The 20384-nt window shown below is 44.1% G+C and overlaps 1 protein-coding gene across 1 annotated transcript in view; it reads right to left on the bottom strand.

Moving 5' to 3' along the window:
- usp43a (ubiquitin specific peptidase 43a) overlaps positions 1-18154 on the bottom strand; it is a 108596-nt gene extending 90442 nt beyond the window's left edge. Inside the window, exons 1-2 of the mRNA XM_079729809.1 lie at positions 17074-18154; positions 9578-9703 (exon numbers count right to left, since the gene is read on the bottom strand). Of these exons, the coding sequence (XP_079585935.1) occupies positions 9578-9703; positions 17074-17730 (783 nt within the window). The 5' untranslated portion in view covers positions 17731-18154. The remainder of the gene's footprint in view (positions 1-9577; positions 9704-17073) is intronic.
- Positions 18155-20384: the final 2230 nt, after the last annotated feature.

Genomic DNA, 20384 nt, shown 5'->3' with positions numbered 1-20384 from the left:
ATATTTTGCCATGTTTTCCGTTGCCACAACCTCCCTCTGTGGCTGCGGCGGACCACTGCGGCCGTTTGTCCCTCAGACAGAGGGAGGCTTTGTCTTCCATTTACATCGTTTTCATTAATTTTAATTGAAAAGAAAAAGTCATCCAAATGTCACGATCTCCTTTGCGATGCAGAAGTCACGAGGATGTCAGGTTGTGGTGTTGGCCCGGTGACAGAGCACACAGCAGGGGACATCTGGGCGGACACCATTGTCAACGAGACGACCAGCACCAATCAGCAAAACACCTTCATGTATCTTAATGCAAGCCTGACCTAAGGCAATGGGAGTGTGTGTGTGTGTGTGTGTGTGTGTGTGTGTGTGTGTGTGTGTGTGTGTGTGTGTGTGTGTGTGTGTGTGTGTGTGTGTGTGTGTGTGTGTGTGTGTGTGTGATAATGTATGACACAGATAACAGCATCAGTGGGGGGAGTGACCTCTGGGCCACATCCATTTTTAGTTGTTTTACTGATCCAGGATTTAGTGTCTTACTTTAAATACCAGTGATCCTGCCTCGGGCGAGAAACTCTCACACACGCACACATAAACCAAAAACACACACACACACACGCACACACACGCACACACATACACGCATGCATCCGCGCAAGGCAAGGGGTGAAACATCTGAATGAACTAATGTTTCTGGGTTGATTTGGCACTGTTTGAAAGCAACTAAATAGTGGGATCCTCGTTTTTTAAAAGTCAGAAAAAAACTGACAGTTAAAAGTAAAGGTTTATCTCTCTCTCTCTCTCTCTCTCTCTATGCCTGCACTACTTCTTCGATGTGAACCTCTCCCAACGTTCAAATTCCAAAGAGCTTCATGGCCAAAGCAAAAACGGTAAAATAAGATACAACTTAACACAGTCATTATTAAAATATCTCTCTCCCCCCCTCTATCTCTTTTTCTCTCTCTTTCTCCCTCTCTCCCTCTCTATCCCTCTCTCTCACGTGGAATGTGTGGCATCTCAGAAATGTCACTTGGCAGGTTGCCTGGCTGGCTTAGCCTAGGGTAGGGTGGTGCTGCCAGGGCTCTGGGTCGTTTGATCTGGCCTGTGTGTGGCCAGGAGAGCTGGAGAGCGGAGCGCTGGTGGGATTTGTGGTGGCGGTGGCGGCAGTAGGGGTGCACACATAGCAATGTGTGGCTACAGTCCTATTTGGTCTTTTATGGGTCACCCATGATAATAAATATCCTTCCTGTGGTTTCAGTCTATTACTAACTAACTATTTGTTCCGGCATCTTTATTCTCTGACTGTGATAAGAGTCATTGGGTCTAGTTACTTATTAAAGTCACTTTGTACTAGTATTTCCATTGCCAGAAAAAATACCATCTAATTGCACAGGTTTCCTTGGCCATGGAAACGATAGCTACTGCTCAGTGCACAACCTGTCCTTTATTAAACTCACAACGGCCCTGTTTACACCAGCAATTTGAATCCCTCTACAAATCAAAATGGGGTTGTACAAGTGTCTCTTGTACAAGGATGTTACAGAGAAGTAGGCATAGCATCCCCCTTGTTATGGAAATTCAATCTGGATTGAGTAGAGACCGTTTGCCGTCTAGACTAGAATCTCTAGTGGAAGCGTTGTTAAGCCACATGCTTAGCTTGTAGGTCTCCGGTTGTCAACCGATAGGAAAGAAGGGGGATGCTACGCTCCCTTCTCTGCAACATCCTGAACTTTGCTGTGTTGTGCTGGGCCTACCTTGACAACTTATTATAAAACCTGCATGGGGCTCTATGGCCGGCAGGACTCGGTCCCAGGGGAAAACCAGCTACTCGTAAACTTTCTCGTAAACTTCCTTTACGCTCAATCGGCTGAGAAGATTGTGTGAAAAGGTTGGGCCTTTTCGTGTCAACGGATTTGTTTTTCATTCTAGATGTTTTATGCAATGAGTGACAACCCAGGAAATACAGTCAAAGAGGAATAAAATAGTGAAGCGTTTCAGAGACCCTCACAGAAGAATCCGTGCCTTGATATTTCTTACGGCTGCTAACCAAAATGGATAAAACCTAAGAGGAAGGCAGACATGATTTGTTGCTTTAACATCATTGTCCACAAACATTTAACCATATTAAATTTGTATCCAATCCTGAGAAGTCAAATCAAGATAGCGTTTGTATGGTCAATTAAATTTGTCCTTTACTGTGTCCAAAAAAGCCCTTTCCTTCTATAGACAACAAAACAAACACAAATGACAAATTCGATTTACTAATGATGGATGTTGGCTTCTCAAAGAAAACACACAAATGCACAACCGCACAAAGAACTAAACGCACACACACACACACCTGACCTGACTCCCTACCTGACAACCACCACCACACATTCTATGCTAGAAGTATTCCATCCCCTGCTCCTTAAGAAGAGCATGCCTTGGTCTACCTCACAGTCAAGCCTAAGCCTTTTTCCCAATTCCACAAATTAGTTGGAGCTTAAGGCTGGGAATGGTAGAATTTGTAATTGTGTAAGAATAGGAAAAGGAATAGTCCACATAGGAATAAAGAGTGCACGTTTCGGACAAAATAGGATATCAGAACAATGTTCAAGAATTTAGATATCCTTAAACACTTTAGAGACTGTGTCTACAGAGCAAGACATGTTTGACTGTGGTCCAGTATAAAAACTGTAAAGACCAGGTCTACAGAACTGCAGGACATGATAGAAACAATAAATAAATATTTATTGTACAGCATGAGGCACTTTCACCATCAACTCACTGGCTGAAGTTTATGGGTTAAGGAAACTAGCATGTCGAGCACGACACGTCAGTTCAACGCAACTTTTGTGATGGACGCACCAGATCTGGAACACAGATTCTGACGTCGACACTTGACAATCGAATGTAAACTCTGTGGCAGATACTGTGGTAGGCCTACACTTTCCCACAGAGAAACTTCCTGGTAAGCTTATTATGCTTGAATGGAGCTTGGAGGAAAATAAACTATTATGTTGTTCTTGCATTTTGAACTGGTATTAAATAGTCAAAAGCTTCACAATTATACAGTCATACATTGTTGTGGAGAGGCTGTTTAAGATAGGTTAGTTCACCAACATTCATAAGCCCGGGGAGGCAGAGTTCCCCATGCATTCAACGGGCTTTACCACATTGACCGCTCGCCAGGAAAGTCCTGGCAAGAAACTGAAAGAAAAATCTACATTTATATTTACATTAACATTAAGGGCATTTAGCAGACACTTTTATCTAAAGATGTACTTACAATAAGTACATTTTTAGGAGAAAGAGAAACAACTATATATTGCTGTCGGTACAGTAAGGATGTTCATACAATCACTAGGTTAACCCATTCCCAATATACAACAAAGCTTGGATAAGTTACTACACGATGCGAAGTAATAAGTGTGTAAGAGGGGTGTTTTTAGCAGGGTAAGGGAGGAGGAGGGGCAGTGGGGGGAAAGGGGGAGGCTATGCAGAGCCCAGGTGAACTTGTGAGTCTTGAGACAATTACAATTACAATTACAATTACGGCATTTAGCAGACGCTTTTATCCAAAGCGACTTTCATCGGAGACTCTTGCGACTCTTTCGGAAGCTGGTGAGCGACTTTGCAGTCCTGACATCGGCATGGAGCTCGTTTCACCACTGCGGTGCCCAAACAGAGATGACTTGTGACTTGTCTTACGACCTTTGCTTGCTCTTGGCGATGGTAGTACCAGGCTTCCAGCTGAGGTAGTTGAGCGGAGCGCCCAAGCCGGGGTGTGTGGTCTGACTAACGCTTTTTTTTTCCGGGGAAAAGGGTTAATGCATAGCCTGTAGTCTGCCCGCGTTGTGCTCAGATCGCTGTCCACACACCTATGCAACCGGAACAGAATACGGGCCTGACCGCCTCGGGACGTGGTCTTGCTCATCGGATCATAATGTGAGAAAGACCCGATCTGGGACTTGACATGGCTGACACAGTAAATGTGTCATGGCCTGACCGGATGATAAAGTAGCATTGAAACAACAATTTTAACCAAGGACTGTTTCTGGTCCCGAAGCAGGCCCACACGGCATGTGCGCAAACACTTGCATGTGGCAGAGCAGGGCCAATGAGACTTGATCATTATGAAGTGGTTTGAAGCTGCCTCTAAATCAAACACAACTAAGTCTCACAGCCAACACGCATCTCTCCATAAAGTAAACAGAATATAGTACACTTTAATCACATACTTTTCGGTTTGATATTGCGCAATGTGGTATTACAAAAGCGGTAATGAGTGAATATATCATGCACATTGAATAGTAGTTGTACAAGAAGTGTCCCAATAGGAAGTATTTATATCACATTTATACCATGCCCTTGGTGAATAGTCGATTCTGATTGGCTGGAGGGGTGTTAATTAACTTTCGTAACCATGCGTCTGTGAGGTGGTGGTAATGGCTTGAGTCATCGCCGCTCTCTAAACTAACAACATTTTCTCAACCTCACATCAGCTGGCCAGTGTTCAGTGGGCTTGTTGACTCATAACCTCATAACTCATAATCAGCCGCTAACAAGACAGCTAAAATAAATAACGTTCCTTCAAAATAACCAACAATACAAATCGTCCTGAATCCGTCATCCTGTAAAAGACTGCTCTGGCATTGGCATTCTCACTTCTGCTGGTCCACTGACACAGTGATCGCTTAAAATTGCATGTCAAATTTGTGGATGTAGGTCCTAAATATTATATACACAGATAAGGTCAAAACAAGTTTGTTTGACAGTACGTCATTCATCTTTTTTTCCAGTCGCAATACAGAGGATGGTAGGTTTATTGACCTTCGAAATGTAATAATGCATTCATAATTTAATGGCACTGGGGCTGCGCTGGCAGATCTTAATACTATCCGTTGGGCTGAGAACTGAGATGGATTGGCTTTTAACAGCCAGCACTCAGAACCGCTCACCAAACGCCCCAGGGTTAAACGTAGTGCAGTCGGCGCTGTAGAAATGAAAGGCTTTAACTTTAATGTTTCCTTTCAAGCTCTCCTTTCTCTTAAGCAACGAAAGGTCAGGATAGCGTAGCTCATCTTTCTTACCCTGCGAGAGAAGATTAATCTCCAGAGAAACGATTCTTACACATGCTGTTGGCGCTGGAAAGGAAGGTTGCAAAAACATTGGATGCAAGTATGTGCTGCTGATGGTTATATTTAGTGGCTGGAGTGAATGAAGAGCAACTTTGACTTTACCATTTCGTTTTTATTAGGTCTGTTGCCTGAAGACTGCATTACAACGTTATAAGTAAATAAGACTTAAGAATTAGAAAATAATTAATTTAATAAAAGTTGTAAGTACAATTCTGCTGCTGCTGCCGCTATTGCTACTACTCCTATTATTTCATATCAATCATATTTGTTGTTGCATTTATACCTATTGGCCAGGCCACAGCCCACCGAGAGGAGTGTGAGACATTGATATGCCTCTGTAAATGAGGGATGCAGCGGAGCACTTCTGTTGTCCTCCGCCTGATCAGGCATAGTTGACATGCAGGACGCTGCGTTTTATCAAGAGGAAAGGCCAACCAAAGCCCCCGCCATCACAGTGTGTTCCCACTCTAGCCGATGTGTATGACAAAAATGAAGGCAATTGCGTCCAACAGGTTGCATAGATATCTTAGAGCAAATACTTATTCATGTCTTCTGTGTCCTCTTATCAGCTGTTCCCAAAGGACTAGAATAGTAATGAGATGAAGACGAGACATGGGTAAAGCTAATGTAAATAGATGTTGTTGTGCACTTGCTAGAGTGCTTTCACTCGCATTTGTGGATTTAATTTGCAGAGAACAAAGACTCAAATAAAGGAACATCTTAAAGTCTGTTTGGAATAATAAGACAGTGATCGGCTCTTACCTCCTGATCAAGAAGCAAATGCTTCACAAGTCATACATCCTGGCATGCAGAAATATATAACAATATCTAGTAGTGTTGCATGATACCAAAATAATGACTTTGATACGGTACCTGACCAAAAATACCTTGATACTCGATACTGAACCGATACCACGGTGAAAATCAAAAATATCTGGAAAAGAGATGAATAATGGTCCAGCTTGGTCTCACTATGGTTTAACTTTCAGCAGCTTGGACCTTTCCTGCTTTTGGAGCATATTACCTTAATGAATAATTGAAATTAATTCATTAAGGAAATGATTGCTTTCCACCTGCTGAGCTAAAATAAAATGATTGTCCGTCTGTACTTTTATGCACACCAAACTAGACCGCTGTCAAGGAAAGTGGATTTTTTGCCTGATTCACGTCTTTCTTATCGCTCCGCAAGCAGTCCGATAACTTATCAACCCGAGCTAAGACGTCATGCTTTTAAACATAATGGCTCCGCCATCGATACACGCGCAGGTAAGAACACACACGCACGCGCACACACCGCAGCGACACTCGCCCAGGTAAGACGTTATGATTTTAAACATAACTGCTCCGCCATCGACACACGCGCCCAGGTAAGATAACACGCACACACCGCAGCGACACACACGCCCAGGTAAGACATTATGTTTTTAAACATAACAGCTCCGCCGTCAACAAACTCTCCCAGGTAGCACGTTCTGTCTATAGACTGTAGAAATTGGAATAAAATAAGGGAAGAGACAATTTGTCACCTCGACAAGCAACAGCGGGTCGTTCATTTCGTCATATAAAAACCATTAAATTCAAACATCGCGCCGACCGGCATAGCAACACAGAAATCCCGTGATTCTTAAAGAGACAGTGTCCCTACATCACCGAATGAAAACATGTCAATGAAACAGTAGGGTGAATTATGTCTATAGAGTCCACCAAAAGACTACACTTTGTTGCTCAAATGTAATATTACCCTCCTCCTTGAGCATCCCGAAATGTTTCTAAACTTTGTTGCTCAAACGTAATATTACTCTGCTCCTTGATCCTCCCAAAATGTCTTGCGATACTGATATCCCGCCCTCCCCCCTGCGGACTGTTTTTGTTGTTTTGTTTTTCTTCTGTTTTTTGTGTATGCTATGTGTGACTTTAGGCTAATGCTGCCTGTCTTGGCCAGGACACTAGAAGAGATGTTTAATCTCAATGATGATTATTATTTTCAACTAACCAATAGTAGTTGCCTTGCATTTTAAAATGTCGATGCACTTTTCCGCCCTGAATAACAGTAAAAGCTATTTAATAATTGATTTGCATGCATAGTATACTACACTTTCCATTGAACAATTACTGCTGTTACCATAAATTGACAAATTTTATAATATAATCAAATGCTCACACACTAGCCGCTTTCATACACACGTGTAAGTCCTGATATTCTGCTGATGGGCCGTATGTGTGAACAACATATCCATATCCATGTGTGAACAACATATCCCGACATTTTTACCTTGAAAATCTCCTGAATAATACTACCCCTGAGGTAGTATTTTCTCTGTAGGAAATGTAAATTACCTTATATGTGAATGAGGAGTAGAAAGTCGGTATTTCTCACACCACTTCAGTGGCCGTGGGCGTGGGTGATGCATCTGTATGTTATTGAGTGGCCCCCTAAATCAGCCTGTTGCCTTCTGTTCAATGAATTGTTAAAAAATGTTTAAACGCTGGTGAGCGAATTATAGGCAAAATGTTATTATATTACGCGCTCAGAAATTTGTAACATCATCGACTGGGGTTTCCAAATTATTGCCATGGGTTTAATTACAACTAGAGGTTGAGCGCACACAACGCGCACCCGAAAACTCTAGTATAATATAATATTTTGTCACACAGCACTAAGCTTCCTGCGTGGCTATGGGCTCACCCTAGATGCCATATGTAAACACGACCACTGAAATCTGTTACATTATACCTGCCACAAATGTAAACAACAGATGTTTTAGGGAAGCCAGGATAGACAGAATGGACTGATATTGTTCTTTAATTACGACCGGATTCACTGGCAGACTAACAAGAGGCAATAAAAGATGCTTCAATTTCAATTATTGTCTGTGTGTTACAGCCTTTCTTAGCACCGAAAGACACTTAACAGGAAAACAAAACAAAGAAACAACGTAGGGATAAATAAACTTGTGTTAAATAAACTGTGAAGAGTGTTGGCTGTTTCAATGTGTGCATGCGTATGTGTGTCGCAGAAAAGTTAGCGGTTCATTAATAATGGGACTACAGGTCCAACAGGGAGGGGAGGTGACAGTGTGGGGGGACAGTAATTACCGTCTGATTCTAACCCACTGGGAGATGACGAGGAAGGACTCAGACCTTATCGCTGGAGAACTTCAAAAACCCTGTGACACACACGATGACCTTGCATCAAAAAATGCACATCTCCACTCCAAAACAAACTGCAGGCAAAGCGATGATATCAGAGAGAGAGCGAGAGAGAGAGAGAGAGAGAGAGAGAGAGAGAGAGAGAGAGAGAGAGAGAGAGAATAACAGAGTCCACAGTGTGTTGAGAGCAATGACTCACAATCACAAGAGAGACATTCAAAACTCCTTCCCCTTCCCTTTGTTAGTGTTAGGGTGACTGTTTGCTAAATGACACACTTGAGCAACTGACTGGAGCAACACATACTAGCCTAATTCTATTCAGGCATCAGAGAGGGACGCTTTCCTTGATGGTGACTAGAGCCCTTTAATAACGAGGTCAGCCTGTTAAACGGATGGCCGGCCTGACCTCAATCGTTGAGATAAATTGATCCCAACAGAACAGTATCAGGGCAGTGCCCTTCTTACGGACAAATGCCTTACGTTGGGTGACCCCATCATGGACGTTCACTAATGCTCGTTCACTAGAGCCTCAAGAGGACTGGTTGCACTTCGCTGCTCAGACTCGGTATAACCTCAAGCACATGTAATGTTACCAAAACATTTTTGTGATACTCGTTGTCACATTAATATGCTTAGTGTACGATTGACAGTAATGAAAAACACACTCTTATTTAAGTAACCCCCTAGGATTCTGGTCTGCACAAGGTCGCTTGCTCTAGAATTTCCCTAATGAGTCGTGCTCACGTGCAATAGGTAAAATACAGGGCTTATTGTCAGACAGTTCTGGCTTCACGTGTTTGTCCAACGACGTAGTCAGGTCGCTTCTTGTGTGCGATACACTGAAGTATCCTCAGTGGTCCCCAAGACGATTTTAGCTGACGACAATAGGAACAGGGGTCGATGAAAACCCCTTGAGATTTAGGCAGGAAGTGCAAGCAGAATTGCTATAGCCTATGTACTGTATGAATATAAACGTAACATGCCAACAGATGTATCTGCCATCGGATGCTCTCCTGTCCTGTCCATTACCTGTCAAACAACTGAGAATCTAGGATGATATATTTACATTATTCATGCTTTTATATACCACTCTGCATTAAGTAGACCTAAGACAGCAAAGAGGATTGCAAAACACAAAGCCAGTCCAGAAATCAATAGAAATCAAATCATTTCAGCCAAGGTGAGGCAACAATCAACCAGGTCACTCCTGATCCATGACACAGATTCACAGACTTTTACACGTTTAGAAGCTAAATGTATAATGTTAACTTCCACATTAAACAGCCAAAACGCCAGCAGACCAAATGCTATTGCCTTACCTTAGAGGATCCGTTGGTCTTGGCACTGGCATCTTCATGCACCCTGTCCAAGAGCCAGAGCAGGAACTCCAGAGCATCATGCTGTGAGTTCCCCCGGAACTGAGAGGCGTACTTGGACACGATGCTCTGAGGAGAGAGGAGACATCCATCTGTTATTATTGATCAGAAAATGATCCTGACCTGGGAACAGAAACGCATATTTAACGTAATTAATAGGGGACTGAGCGACAACACCGAATGTACTAAAGTTAGTTTGATTACAAGGCTCATTCCACAGCAAAGGGAAAGAGAGAATTCCCAAATATTGCATTTAAAATACTTTTCTCTGGAATCTGAGTGTATATGTACCGTAACTGCGTGGATACGAACCACAAAGATACACTTATCCACCCACATATATCATAATGAAAACAAATAACCATGGCTGATTCTCACTTCCACACTCGCCCTTCCTCAAACCCGACCACATGGAACAATCATTCAACCGTCTCCATCCCCCTATGAGCCCGAACCCCCCCACCAGCCCACACACACACATATGCGGGCTGGTGTCTGGAGAGAACATGTACAGCCTGACAGGAGACATGACAGACTAATACCCACATCAGTGCCATGATAAAGACTTTCTAACCTCCAGCAACAGTCATCACTTCTCTCTCTCTCTCTCTCTCTCTCTCTCTCTCTCTCTCTCTCTCTCTCTCTCTCTCTCTCTCTCTCTCCCGCTGTTATTCAATGTGACTGACGGCATGTCTGGGCTCATCCCACACCTCATTAAAAAACCCTGGCGTCATACAGCCAGCGTCTAAATATATCCTCATAGAGGAGGCTCCCCCCGACGCCAAGGGGACCGCTAATGAGTTTCATCACAATCAGCCCCAGCCCAGGGGCCGAGGACAGCAGGGGAGGATGGAGGGATAGAGTGATAGAGGGAGGAAGAGAGTGTAGGGATCCACTTCGGAAGAAAGAGAGAAAGAAAGGAAGGTCATGACCTCCTTGCCAAAATGGCAGCGAAAGGTGAGGCGCTCTTTCGATGAACCCTTCCTCCAGAATAAGATGCCTGCTTGTTTGGTTAATGTCCTGTCTCACCAACCTTGGCTGAATTCACCCCATTACCCCCCCCACCCTCGGTAGGTTTGTAAACAATGACAGAAGATTGCTGGAAAGACAGGAATGTACCCTCCACACGTCCATATGCCAAATGACCCTACTGCCTCACCGCACCGACCCCATTCACCCCTCTGGCCCCGGCGGCCAACCAGACCTTCTGGAATTCCTAAGAGGCAGAGAGTGTCACTGACAAAGTATGGCAGGGATTAACCTTAACAGATAGCCCAATCCCTCTTCCCCCCACCTCGCTTTCCCGCTCTCTCTCCCGCTCTCTCCTGCTCTCTCTCTTTCTCTATCCTTGTGTCAACATGGCATTTATGCGTTCACATTCAATTACATTACATGATCATACATTAATGTAATAAACAAGTTATTGGATGTTCTCTGTGATGAACCTTGGTGGATTATCGTGTGGGATTTTAGACTCATAAACACACTCGCATGTTGCGTTAAATGTCCACTGTCTATGTGCAAAATTGCCCCCTAAGGTCCTATTCAGTGTTGGTTTCAATTCTCTGTACTAACCCAGCCCAGCCTCCAATGCCACCACGTCCTTCCACGGCATCAACACCTCTCAGAGAACAGCCCTGTAATCATCTGCCCTCCATCTGCTCATAATGTGAGTCCTGCAGCCTCCTCTCTTCGGAGCAGCCAAGAGACACATTACTGGCAACTAAACTGCATTACAACGAGCGTACCCTCACCCCCCATCCCCCCGTCCCTCTGATCTGGGCTCTCAGGAGACATGTGGATACCCTTGTGGATCGCAAATTATTGTTTATTAATGCAAATTATTACTCTTTTGGATCCTACTATTACCAAAAGATAAAAGTCGAAGGTCAGAAATATGCAGCAGAAAGTGCAGCAAGGTTCAACAGTGGATTGGTATATTCATAAAAGTAACAGTTTGAGCATCCGCGAGTAGGCCTCCACGGACTATTAGGGTGCAATAGCCGGATTACTGTATCTAATGCACCATCATTTAACAGCTATTTACCTCCTATCAGCCCTTCGTGCACACACCCGTGTGTGGGCTTAAGCGTACGAGAGTGCCACTACATTTGACTACAAGTGCTCATATTCTACACCCGCACGAGGGCTGCCCAGCCATTACCAAGCTCTGCCTATTTCCTCTTCCATTTCCCCTACTATTACTACAACTACACTCCTTAAAGACAGGCACAGATATTAGCTAATCACAAGCTGCGTCTTGCTCCAGTAAGATACATTCATGTATTTATAATAAAATATGATTTACATATTTTATTGTGATCGGTTACGATCACAACCTTAAGTCCCACAATGTTGTTATAACAAAGCAAGCACTTCAGAACTCTGCACCTAAGGCAATGTGTGACTCAAAAAAAACACATTTATTATTACGTTTTTAATTGAGCTTATTCCAACAATAAAATAACCTTCTTAACTATATAATTATATGAAAGAATTCTGAGCATATGGCGATGTGTGTCCGACACAACAACACACAGACTGTATTTATTTTATATATTGTAACATTTAAGAGACATTTGTTTTATAAACATTTAAATAATTGTTTTATTTGGATATAACAAATATATAAATATTTGTCCTTTTATATTGTGTACTATATAATATACACAGCCATAACACAGTTAGATTTCATTGGCGCTAATACACAGCTCTCCTACACTAAAGCACTTCTATCTTGCGCGGCTTGGCTCCCTTCACGGGCTAAACGCCCTCTTGGGCATGTCGTCTAGCGCCGTGTCCTGGCGGATTGGGGCTCCAGTCTCTATTCAACTCAGCTGGGCGCTCGCTTCCTTTTTCCTGCGAGTCGCTTTTGGAACACCTGCGGTGCATCCATCAGCCCAGGTTGTTCCCGACATGCAGCTTGCTTCCCGTTATAGAAGCCGAACAGGGCTTATCCCACCCACATTACCTTGGCCCTCCCCACCTCCACCAACTCCACCAAACGTGGGATTTAGCGGTGCTCTGCAGGAATATGGGTGAGAGCGATAGCCAGTGAAAGGTTCAGTCCAGAGAAGGGCTGCCTTGGCGATGGACTGAGCGGAAACTCTGAAAATATGCTACTGTGTGCAAAAAATCCAAAGACGCAGAAAGCCTGGAGAAGTTGTGTCTGTTAAGGTATCAAGGGGATTGGGGGGGATATGTGTGTGTGTGTATAAATGTATGTACGCATGCATTTTGTGATGCAATTGTGTGCAGGCATGTTAGTGTGTGTGTGTGGGTGTGCTTGCGTGTATGCATGCGCGCGTTTGGTAATGCATGTGTGTGCAGCGACAGGCGTGTTTAGTGGTTATGTGGATGCCTGCATGCATGCGGTGATGTATGTGTGTACGGGAGTGAATAGTGTGCATGTGTGGGGGTATGCATGTGTGCGTGTGTGCCTACGTTTTGTAATGCACGTGTGTGTGTGTGTGTGTGTGTGTGTGTGTGTGTGTGTGTGTGTGTGTGTGTGTGTGTGTGTGTGTGTGTGTGTGTGTGTGTGTGTGTGTGCTTCTGAAATTCCCATTCATTTTCCCTTGGAAACATCTAGGGTGATTGGGGTTTGTGGGTGGTATCTATTCCGTGGGCAGTCCTCTGAGGATAAATCACAGAAGGTTACTGATGGGCCACTCCAACTGTGTGTGTTCTCATTCAGACTTTAATAAGACACACATTCCATGTTCCTTTATTGGTCCTGGTCACATCTCAACAATTAAAAAGGCTAATCTGTCTTTGGAGAAAGAAGCATTTGACATCATGTGCCGCTTCAACAGCTAGGCATACATTTGGGCCATTGTGTACTGCTGACAAGCCTTTAGGGGGGGAAATTCCTGTGACATTTAACGTAAGCTCCGGTACGCCTGATTTTAAACAGTGTTTATGAGACATGAACTCTTTTTGTTACTTTGAAGACTGGTACTGATTAAAGAGACTTTCCCACAATCTATTCTACTGGGCAAGCATTACAAAGAGAGAGAGCAAGAGCTCCAACAAAACCACCCAACGATGTACTCTATGACAGGCTGGCACAGAGACTGTATGACAGGGTGGCACAGAGACTGTATGACATAGTGGCACAGAGAATGTATGACAGGGTGGCACAGAGACTGTATGACCGGCTGGCACAGAGACTGTATGACATAGTGGCACAGAGACTGTATGGCAGGGTGACAAAGAGACTGTATGACAGGCTGGCACAGAGACTGTATGACAGGCTGGCACAGAGACTGTATGGTAGGGTGGAACAGAGAATGTATGACAGGCTGGCACAGAGACTGTACGACAGGCTGGCACAGAGACTGTATGGCAGGGTGGCACAGAGAATGTATGACAGGGTGGCACAGAGACTATATGAAATGGTGGCACAGAGACATCAGGACAGAAGCTAGGGTACAGGGGGTGCAAAACATAACAGTGGGAGTGCGTGCATAATACACCTTTATCCACTGAGGAATGAGAACCAAAGCGCTCCTCGGCAACATGGAGACAAGAACTGAGAGACAATCAGCCATCAGTCGATGCCCTGCCTGGCTTTCACACACATCCCACACAAAACCATTCAAGTTAAAAACACCATGCCTTCCTTCTCCCTGCTGGCTGAGATCTGAGCCTATCGTGCACACAGCCTTTTCATCAAAAAAAGTTTTATGGATTTATGGATTAATGAATTTATTTTTATTTATTTATTTATTTTTTGTCATATATGACATAAATACACATATTTATGTAATTTAACATACTTATGTACGTCTACCAATTAACACAAAACATATTTAAAATACTGACTATGTTTCTTTAATCACAGACAACCTTTGAAAGGGTGTCTGTGTCTCTGTTGGTCAGTCCTTAGTGCTCGAATTTCAGTTGAAACTCTGGGTTCACTGATGTTTATTTTAAAAAGCAATACCCCCCCCCCCACACACACACACACACACACACACACACACACACACACACACACACTTCAACATATACCAACAGCTATGTCTCAGTGGGGGGGCTGCTCTGTCTGCATGCTAAATGTGCTCAGATTCAGTTTTCGTTACAGTATACATCCTTGCTCAAGTTGCACCCAGTCAGAAATCCCTTGGTCAAATCAACAGGGGGGGCAAGGCAAGTGTTCAGGAGATGTTCTCAGTTAACACTACCTCCAACAATAACGGCGATGAAGAGAGACACCATGGGGGCAGAGGAGATAAGTGTGTCCATTTCAGTTGTTGCGGTCCAAATATTAAGGATGATTCAATTAGAGATCAAAGAACAATCACTCAGTCACATTGTTAGGTTATCTACACTTCAGTTTGTTTAAAATGTAAGTTAATACAATAAACTCTTGAGTTTAGTTTAAATGGTTCACACATGGCCCTTCGTCACAGTGATGAAGAGCTTCACAGGGAAGGGAATGCAGCCCCCCTCCTATGATATCTCTTTTAGCGGGCCTCGTGTTGCAGATGCAGGGTGGGCAGACATTACTCAAGGCAGGTTGTTGATGAGCACCTTAAAGCCATATTAAAAAGGTTATTATTCTAATTCTGTGAGGTAGCACAGCATTACAACAGCAGGCTTCCTTTAAAGTCCCTCTCGGGGAGTTATTCATCTTTCCAGACGCAAATGGAATGTACGAATAATACTTATTTTGATAGGACTAAAACGGTTTTATTATTATTATTTTTAATTAAAAATTGGACTTCTCACTTTGCCGTTATTTCCGAACATGTTCAAGCTGCTCTACCAGCTGAAATCCAGCGATATTGGTTTGGGGGTTGGGGAGGTCTGCGGTCGGTTTTTACAGCTTCCTAAATGACAGGGTTGAAATGGAAAAGGGTTCTGCAGAAGCAGGGCCAACGGGAGCTCAACAACCGCAGCATGTCTGCAGGATTGCAGGTCGAACCACGCACACCTGCAATTTAGGGTTTGGCTTCATCGTGTGGTTCAAACACAGCAACCAAGCACTGGTGGAAGAAACAAAATATAATCCCGATTTCAAAATCTCAAGGACTTTGATGTGTAATCACAATCCGTGGTAAGGGGGCACCTTTGCTGGGTTGCTAGGCTGCAAATTCACAGTGCGACCCGGTTCGCCTGAATATCTTGCACAGTTGGAAGTGTTCTCGGCCCTATTCTTTCTGCATCTCACGATTTGTGCAGATTAATAATTGTCCCCTGGAATGCTTTGAAAGGTGAACTATCAACTGTACTTCAGCCTCCTGCGAAAAAGTCGCCACAATGTACTCATGATTAAAGTTCTGACTGCCAGTAACTGACTGTTAGTCATTATATACATGTATAATAATAATAATAATAATAATAATTATTATTATTATTACATTCCCAGAATGCATGTTTGATGACAGGCAATCCAAATGAGAGTGTTGCGCTTTGTGAATTCTCTTGCAGCAGGGAGACTCAGAGCCCTGGGAGTCTAAAGGAAGGTTAAGTCACTGGACCACAGGGGTATATCAACGGTCGGCCCGGCGATGTATTGGGTCCGGTCAACCTCCCATTGGTGGGACTAACGAACGGCCTAAATTGGGGATGGAGGAGGGTCAGCCTGTTATCCTGAACTAAGACCCAAACACCAGCTCCCTTGCATTACATGATAATAAGCCCTAGTGTTTGATCTTTGAGTGTGAAACAACAGCAATATTTTTGTAGACTTTCTGGGTCAAATTTTGGATATTTATAGTCACTACAAAGGAAACTGTAAAGGAATATACCCAGCCAGTTGTTGTTTTTTTGTCCTTTGCAGATATAAAATAAACATTGTGAGAGCAGAGCCTACCTTGTTTGTTTATCATTCACATTTTTCAGCACCCTAGAGGCCTACTACTAAGGCATTAACTCGCATGTGTTTATGTTACAAAGGAAATGATAATTACACTATAGGCCTCAATATTATACCGAAATAAAATTGCTAGATCTTATTTGGACCACAAGTAGGCCACAGGAGTCACTCAAAAGCCCACTCGAGCCCCATAGCCCAGTAGCCTTTGGTTCATTTCCGAGACCAGCGCTTCTCACCGCACCTGTCCGACCACTGCTCGGCTCCGCCCCTAAAATTCCACCTGCGAACAATTTACGGAAATGGAAGCAAACCCTATCCCTGCCGATCATCACTGCACGTATAGGCCCACAATCCCACAGGCACGACATGTACCGGTTGCACACACATGTTGCACTAATAGGATACATATTTAAAAGTGTGTATCTTGTACTACATTGCAAGCCAAATCCGAAATCCTCTTAAAGCAGAGTGCTGCACTGGAACCGATAAGAGTTAGGTTGGAGAAATGAGACGATGAGCCAAAGCTGGATCTTTTTTCCTTTTTTTCGCTGAATACTTAGCGGTTATTTGAACCGGGAAAAACGTGTGCTTGTAAATCATGTGGTCCCACTCTCACCTTAAAGTCCCCAGATATCTGCGGCGTGTACTCCAGGGTCCACAGCGCCCGCACCAGCGACGCCAGCTGCACGGTCACCTCGCCTCGGGCGGTCTGCTGATCCACGTCCTTAACCACACCGTTCACCACCCCTATGCTGCCGCTGCTGCGACGACACATGTCCGACTTGTACTGCTCCAGCCCCAGGTACTCCGCCAGCAGGTCCGTGTTGCTCAGGCACTGGACCACCGCGTTCATGAAGCAGGTGTTCCCGTGGTTCTTCAAGCCCAGGACGCCCGGCGTCTTGTCGCCGAAGCACAGCGACAGCCGGTCTTTCACGGATCCGTGGGAAGAGACGGTGGAGCTCTTCTTGAGGCCGCCGTGGACCTGGTCGTTGTGATTCGCTGAGGTGGAAGTGGTGGTACTTTTCAGCGTGGAGGAGCATGCCGCGCTCTCCCTGAAGCCGCCGTCGTCATCCTCGGCTTCAGGCGGCCCCGCGTCGTCGCCGAAGTGCGCCAAAGTTCCCAAAGTTTTCAAGATCCGGCTCATAAAATGACCGACGGATCTCAGCGACTTTCTTCTGAAAAGCTTCGCCGATTTGTATTTCTTCTCTTTCCGCCGAGACGGATTGGATTTGGTCGGCTGTTTCCTCGTCTTGTTCTCCGTTCGGTTATCCATGTTGGTTTATAATGGACAGACAGACAGACCGCCGGGCTCAAACCAAACGGCGATCTCTGCACCTGTCTGTCACACGGCAAATCCCTCCCCCCTCCTCCGGAAACCTCACCATTTAAGTGTCATCGAGTTGCCGAAAGGGCACATTTTTACAAACCTACTCCTTATCTGAGACATTCCGGTGTGCTCCCGAGATTTCAATCTGTGGCGGACTTCCACACTGACCTCCTCCCCACAAGATTGTTCCTCGGGTCGTTCGCTCCGAATAAACAGGTTTACCTGTAAGTACCGAACATGAGCCTTTTCCCCTTCCCTGAAATCGACTGGCCAATTAACTCCATGCACTACCTACACGGCAGCTCTGGTGCTGCTGGAGATGGTCTGTTGTGGCTGGCGCGGTCTTCCACTCTCACTCCCGCCCCCCTGTCAGTCCCACGCCGCTCAACTTTCTGTTTCGCCGATCCTCTTGATTGCCCGCCCTCCCGAACGACCAGTGTAATGGACATGGGACAGGAGATTGGACCATCCCGCGAGGAGAGAAAATAAAATGTGGGATATTCTTTTTCATTCCAAACTATAGGAGCTGCATTTCAATGCATGGCTGAATTGAGCTAAACTTAAAATACATTGCATTAATGTTTTCTGCACCTACCTATTGAAACAACGATTAAAAAAAAACATGTCTTGCCTCTGGATCCCCCAGCCAGGCTACTACGCCGTCGTAGGCCTAATGTATAAACTGAAGGAACAATGTTTTAAATTATCTATCAACCTGGCTGCGAGGCAAGTGTTCACGCCTGCCGAGCGATGGTGACTGGCCCCCTACTGGGATGCAGTTTAATTACTACCTGCTCCAGGGCCGTGCACAGACATTGGGAGGGCTTATGGCTCAAGCGCTTTACATGGGGGCGAAGGGGGCAGTGAAGGCACCCCTTTGTGCAGGTGCCTCATCTACTCTACTTTGTATGACATTGTATAATACTCTGGTTTAAGGCAATAATGTTGTGCTATCTCTTTATATTTTCATATAACGTGGATAATATATATTATATTATATGATCTAATGCTGCAGATAACTGGCCTCACAATTTCTTAAGTTTCTATACTTGTATCAGAAAGAAACTACTCCTGCCTTCTGCTGTAACTTAATTGAGCCTACTAGCAAATTAGAGACAGCTAGCCAACCAGTGATTTTTCATATAATTTAAACTATGTTCTTGAATTTGGTTATCAGCTCAGTGGTAATAAATGGTGATTAATCCGCACTGTCTGACAGCTAGCCACCTAGCCCCAGGCAGACAACATTCTCCTCCCACATGTTTCTTTACTCGCTTGCATTTAAGCCATTTAGTATGCCGTGGGTTAGTTCCTTATGTCTGTGACCCTTTTGGATAATGCAACGAAGGGAGTTTTTCCTTAGTGGGGTGGCATAGCTCAACATTATAAAGCAATTGTTAATTTTTGGAGAAATGCAAAATGAACAATAGGTTATGGTGTGTTCCTGAATCCTCGAACGCCAGACTTCCGAGTCGAAAGTCGAAGATATCCCAGCTTTCTTGCGGCATTTCTCGAAGGCACTCCCCCTTTTTGTCTTCATCTTTCAAAAATCTGAGAGTAGACCGAGAGCAGTGATGACGCTCTCAACAAAATGGCTGTGCCCGTGAAGAGATTTTATTTTTTTGTATTTGTACCACGTAGGTCATTTTAATGTCGATTTTAAATGCTCTTACACACTTGATTACATTGCTACTTTATTCCGGTCACCAATTTATACATTGCATGGTCTTGCTGTGCGTGCAATACAATGTAAAGTTGTCTTGTTTGTTTTCGGGGTGATTTGCTAAAGAGGCTAATATAGCTAACAATAAACAACGGCTAGCCAATTTCATGCCACAATCACAAAGACAAACAGGAACGCTATGAATGCTCCGAGGCCGGAAGTGACGTCAAACGTTCAACTCGGAAGGCTGGCGTCCGAGGATTCAGGAACACACCATTATGCCGCACCACTACATGGTCTTCTGGGGGTTTGGATTTGGAGGGGTCCTAAATGTATGACCTTTAAAGCCCTTTGAGATATTAACTATGTATAAGGGCTTATAACATTGACTTAACATGACTTGACTTGACCACCATTTCAATTTGTTTAAATTAGCTTAATAGTTAACATAGCCTACTGCAGGTTTCTCTTCTGTATAGAACCCTGGTCATTATCAGGAATTATTTTCCACCATAATTTGCAAATAAATTCTTTAAAAATCAGACAATGTGATTTTCTAGATTTTTTTTTTTCATTTTGTCTCTCATAGCTGAGGTATACCTATGGTGAAAATTACAGGCCTCTCTCAACTTTTTAAGTGGGAGAACTTGCACAATTGGAGGCTGACTAAATACTTTTTTGCCCCACTGTACATACATGCACACACGTAGGCACACACACACACACACACACAGTTCACATCTCGAAACTTCTCGGTACGTCGGATTCTTTTTGCAGAAACGTTTTATCCATATTCAGGCGCTGTAGGCAATTCTGCTGACTCAGGTGATTCTGCAGGTTCAGTGTATTCATTTGTTCTTTCACTTGTGTAGATGGATACAGGGACAAGCCATAACTTTTTCCAGTTACACATGCACGCATACACGTACAAGGTTGT

This window comes from Pollachius pollachius (assembly GCF_949987615.1).
Source record: "Pollachius pollachius genome assembly, chromosome: 2".
Lineage (NCBI taxonomy): Eukaryota > Metazoa > Chordata > Actinopteri > Gadiformes > Gadidae > Pollachius > Pollachius pollachius.
Note: the sequence above shows the minus strand (reverse complement) of the source record. Positions and strands in the feature narration are given on the sequence as shown.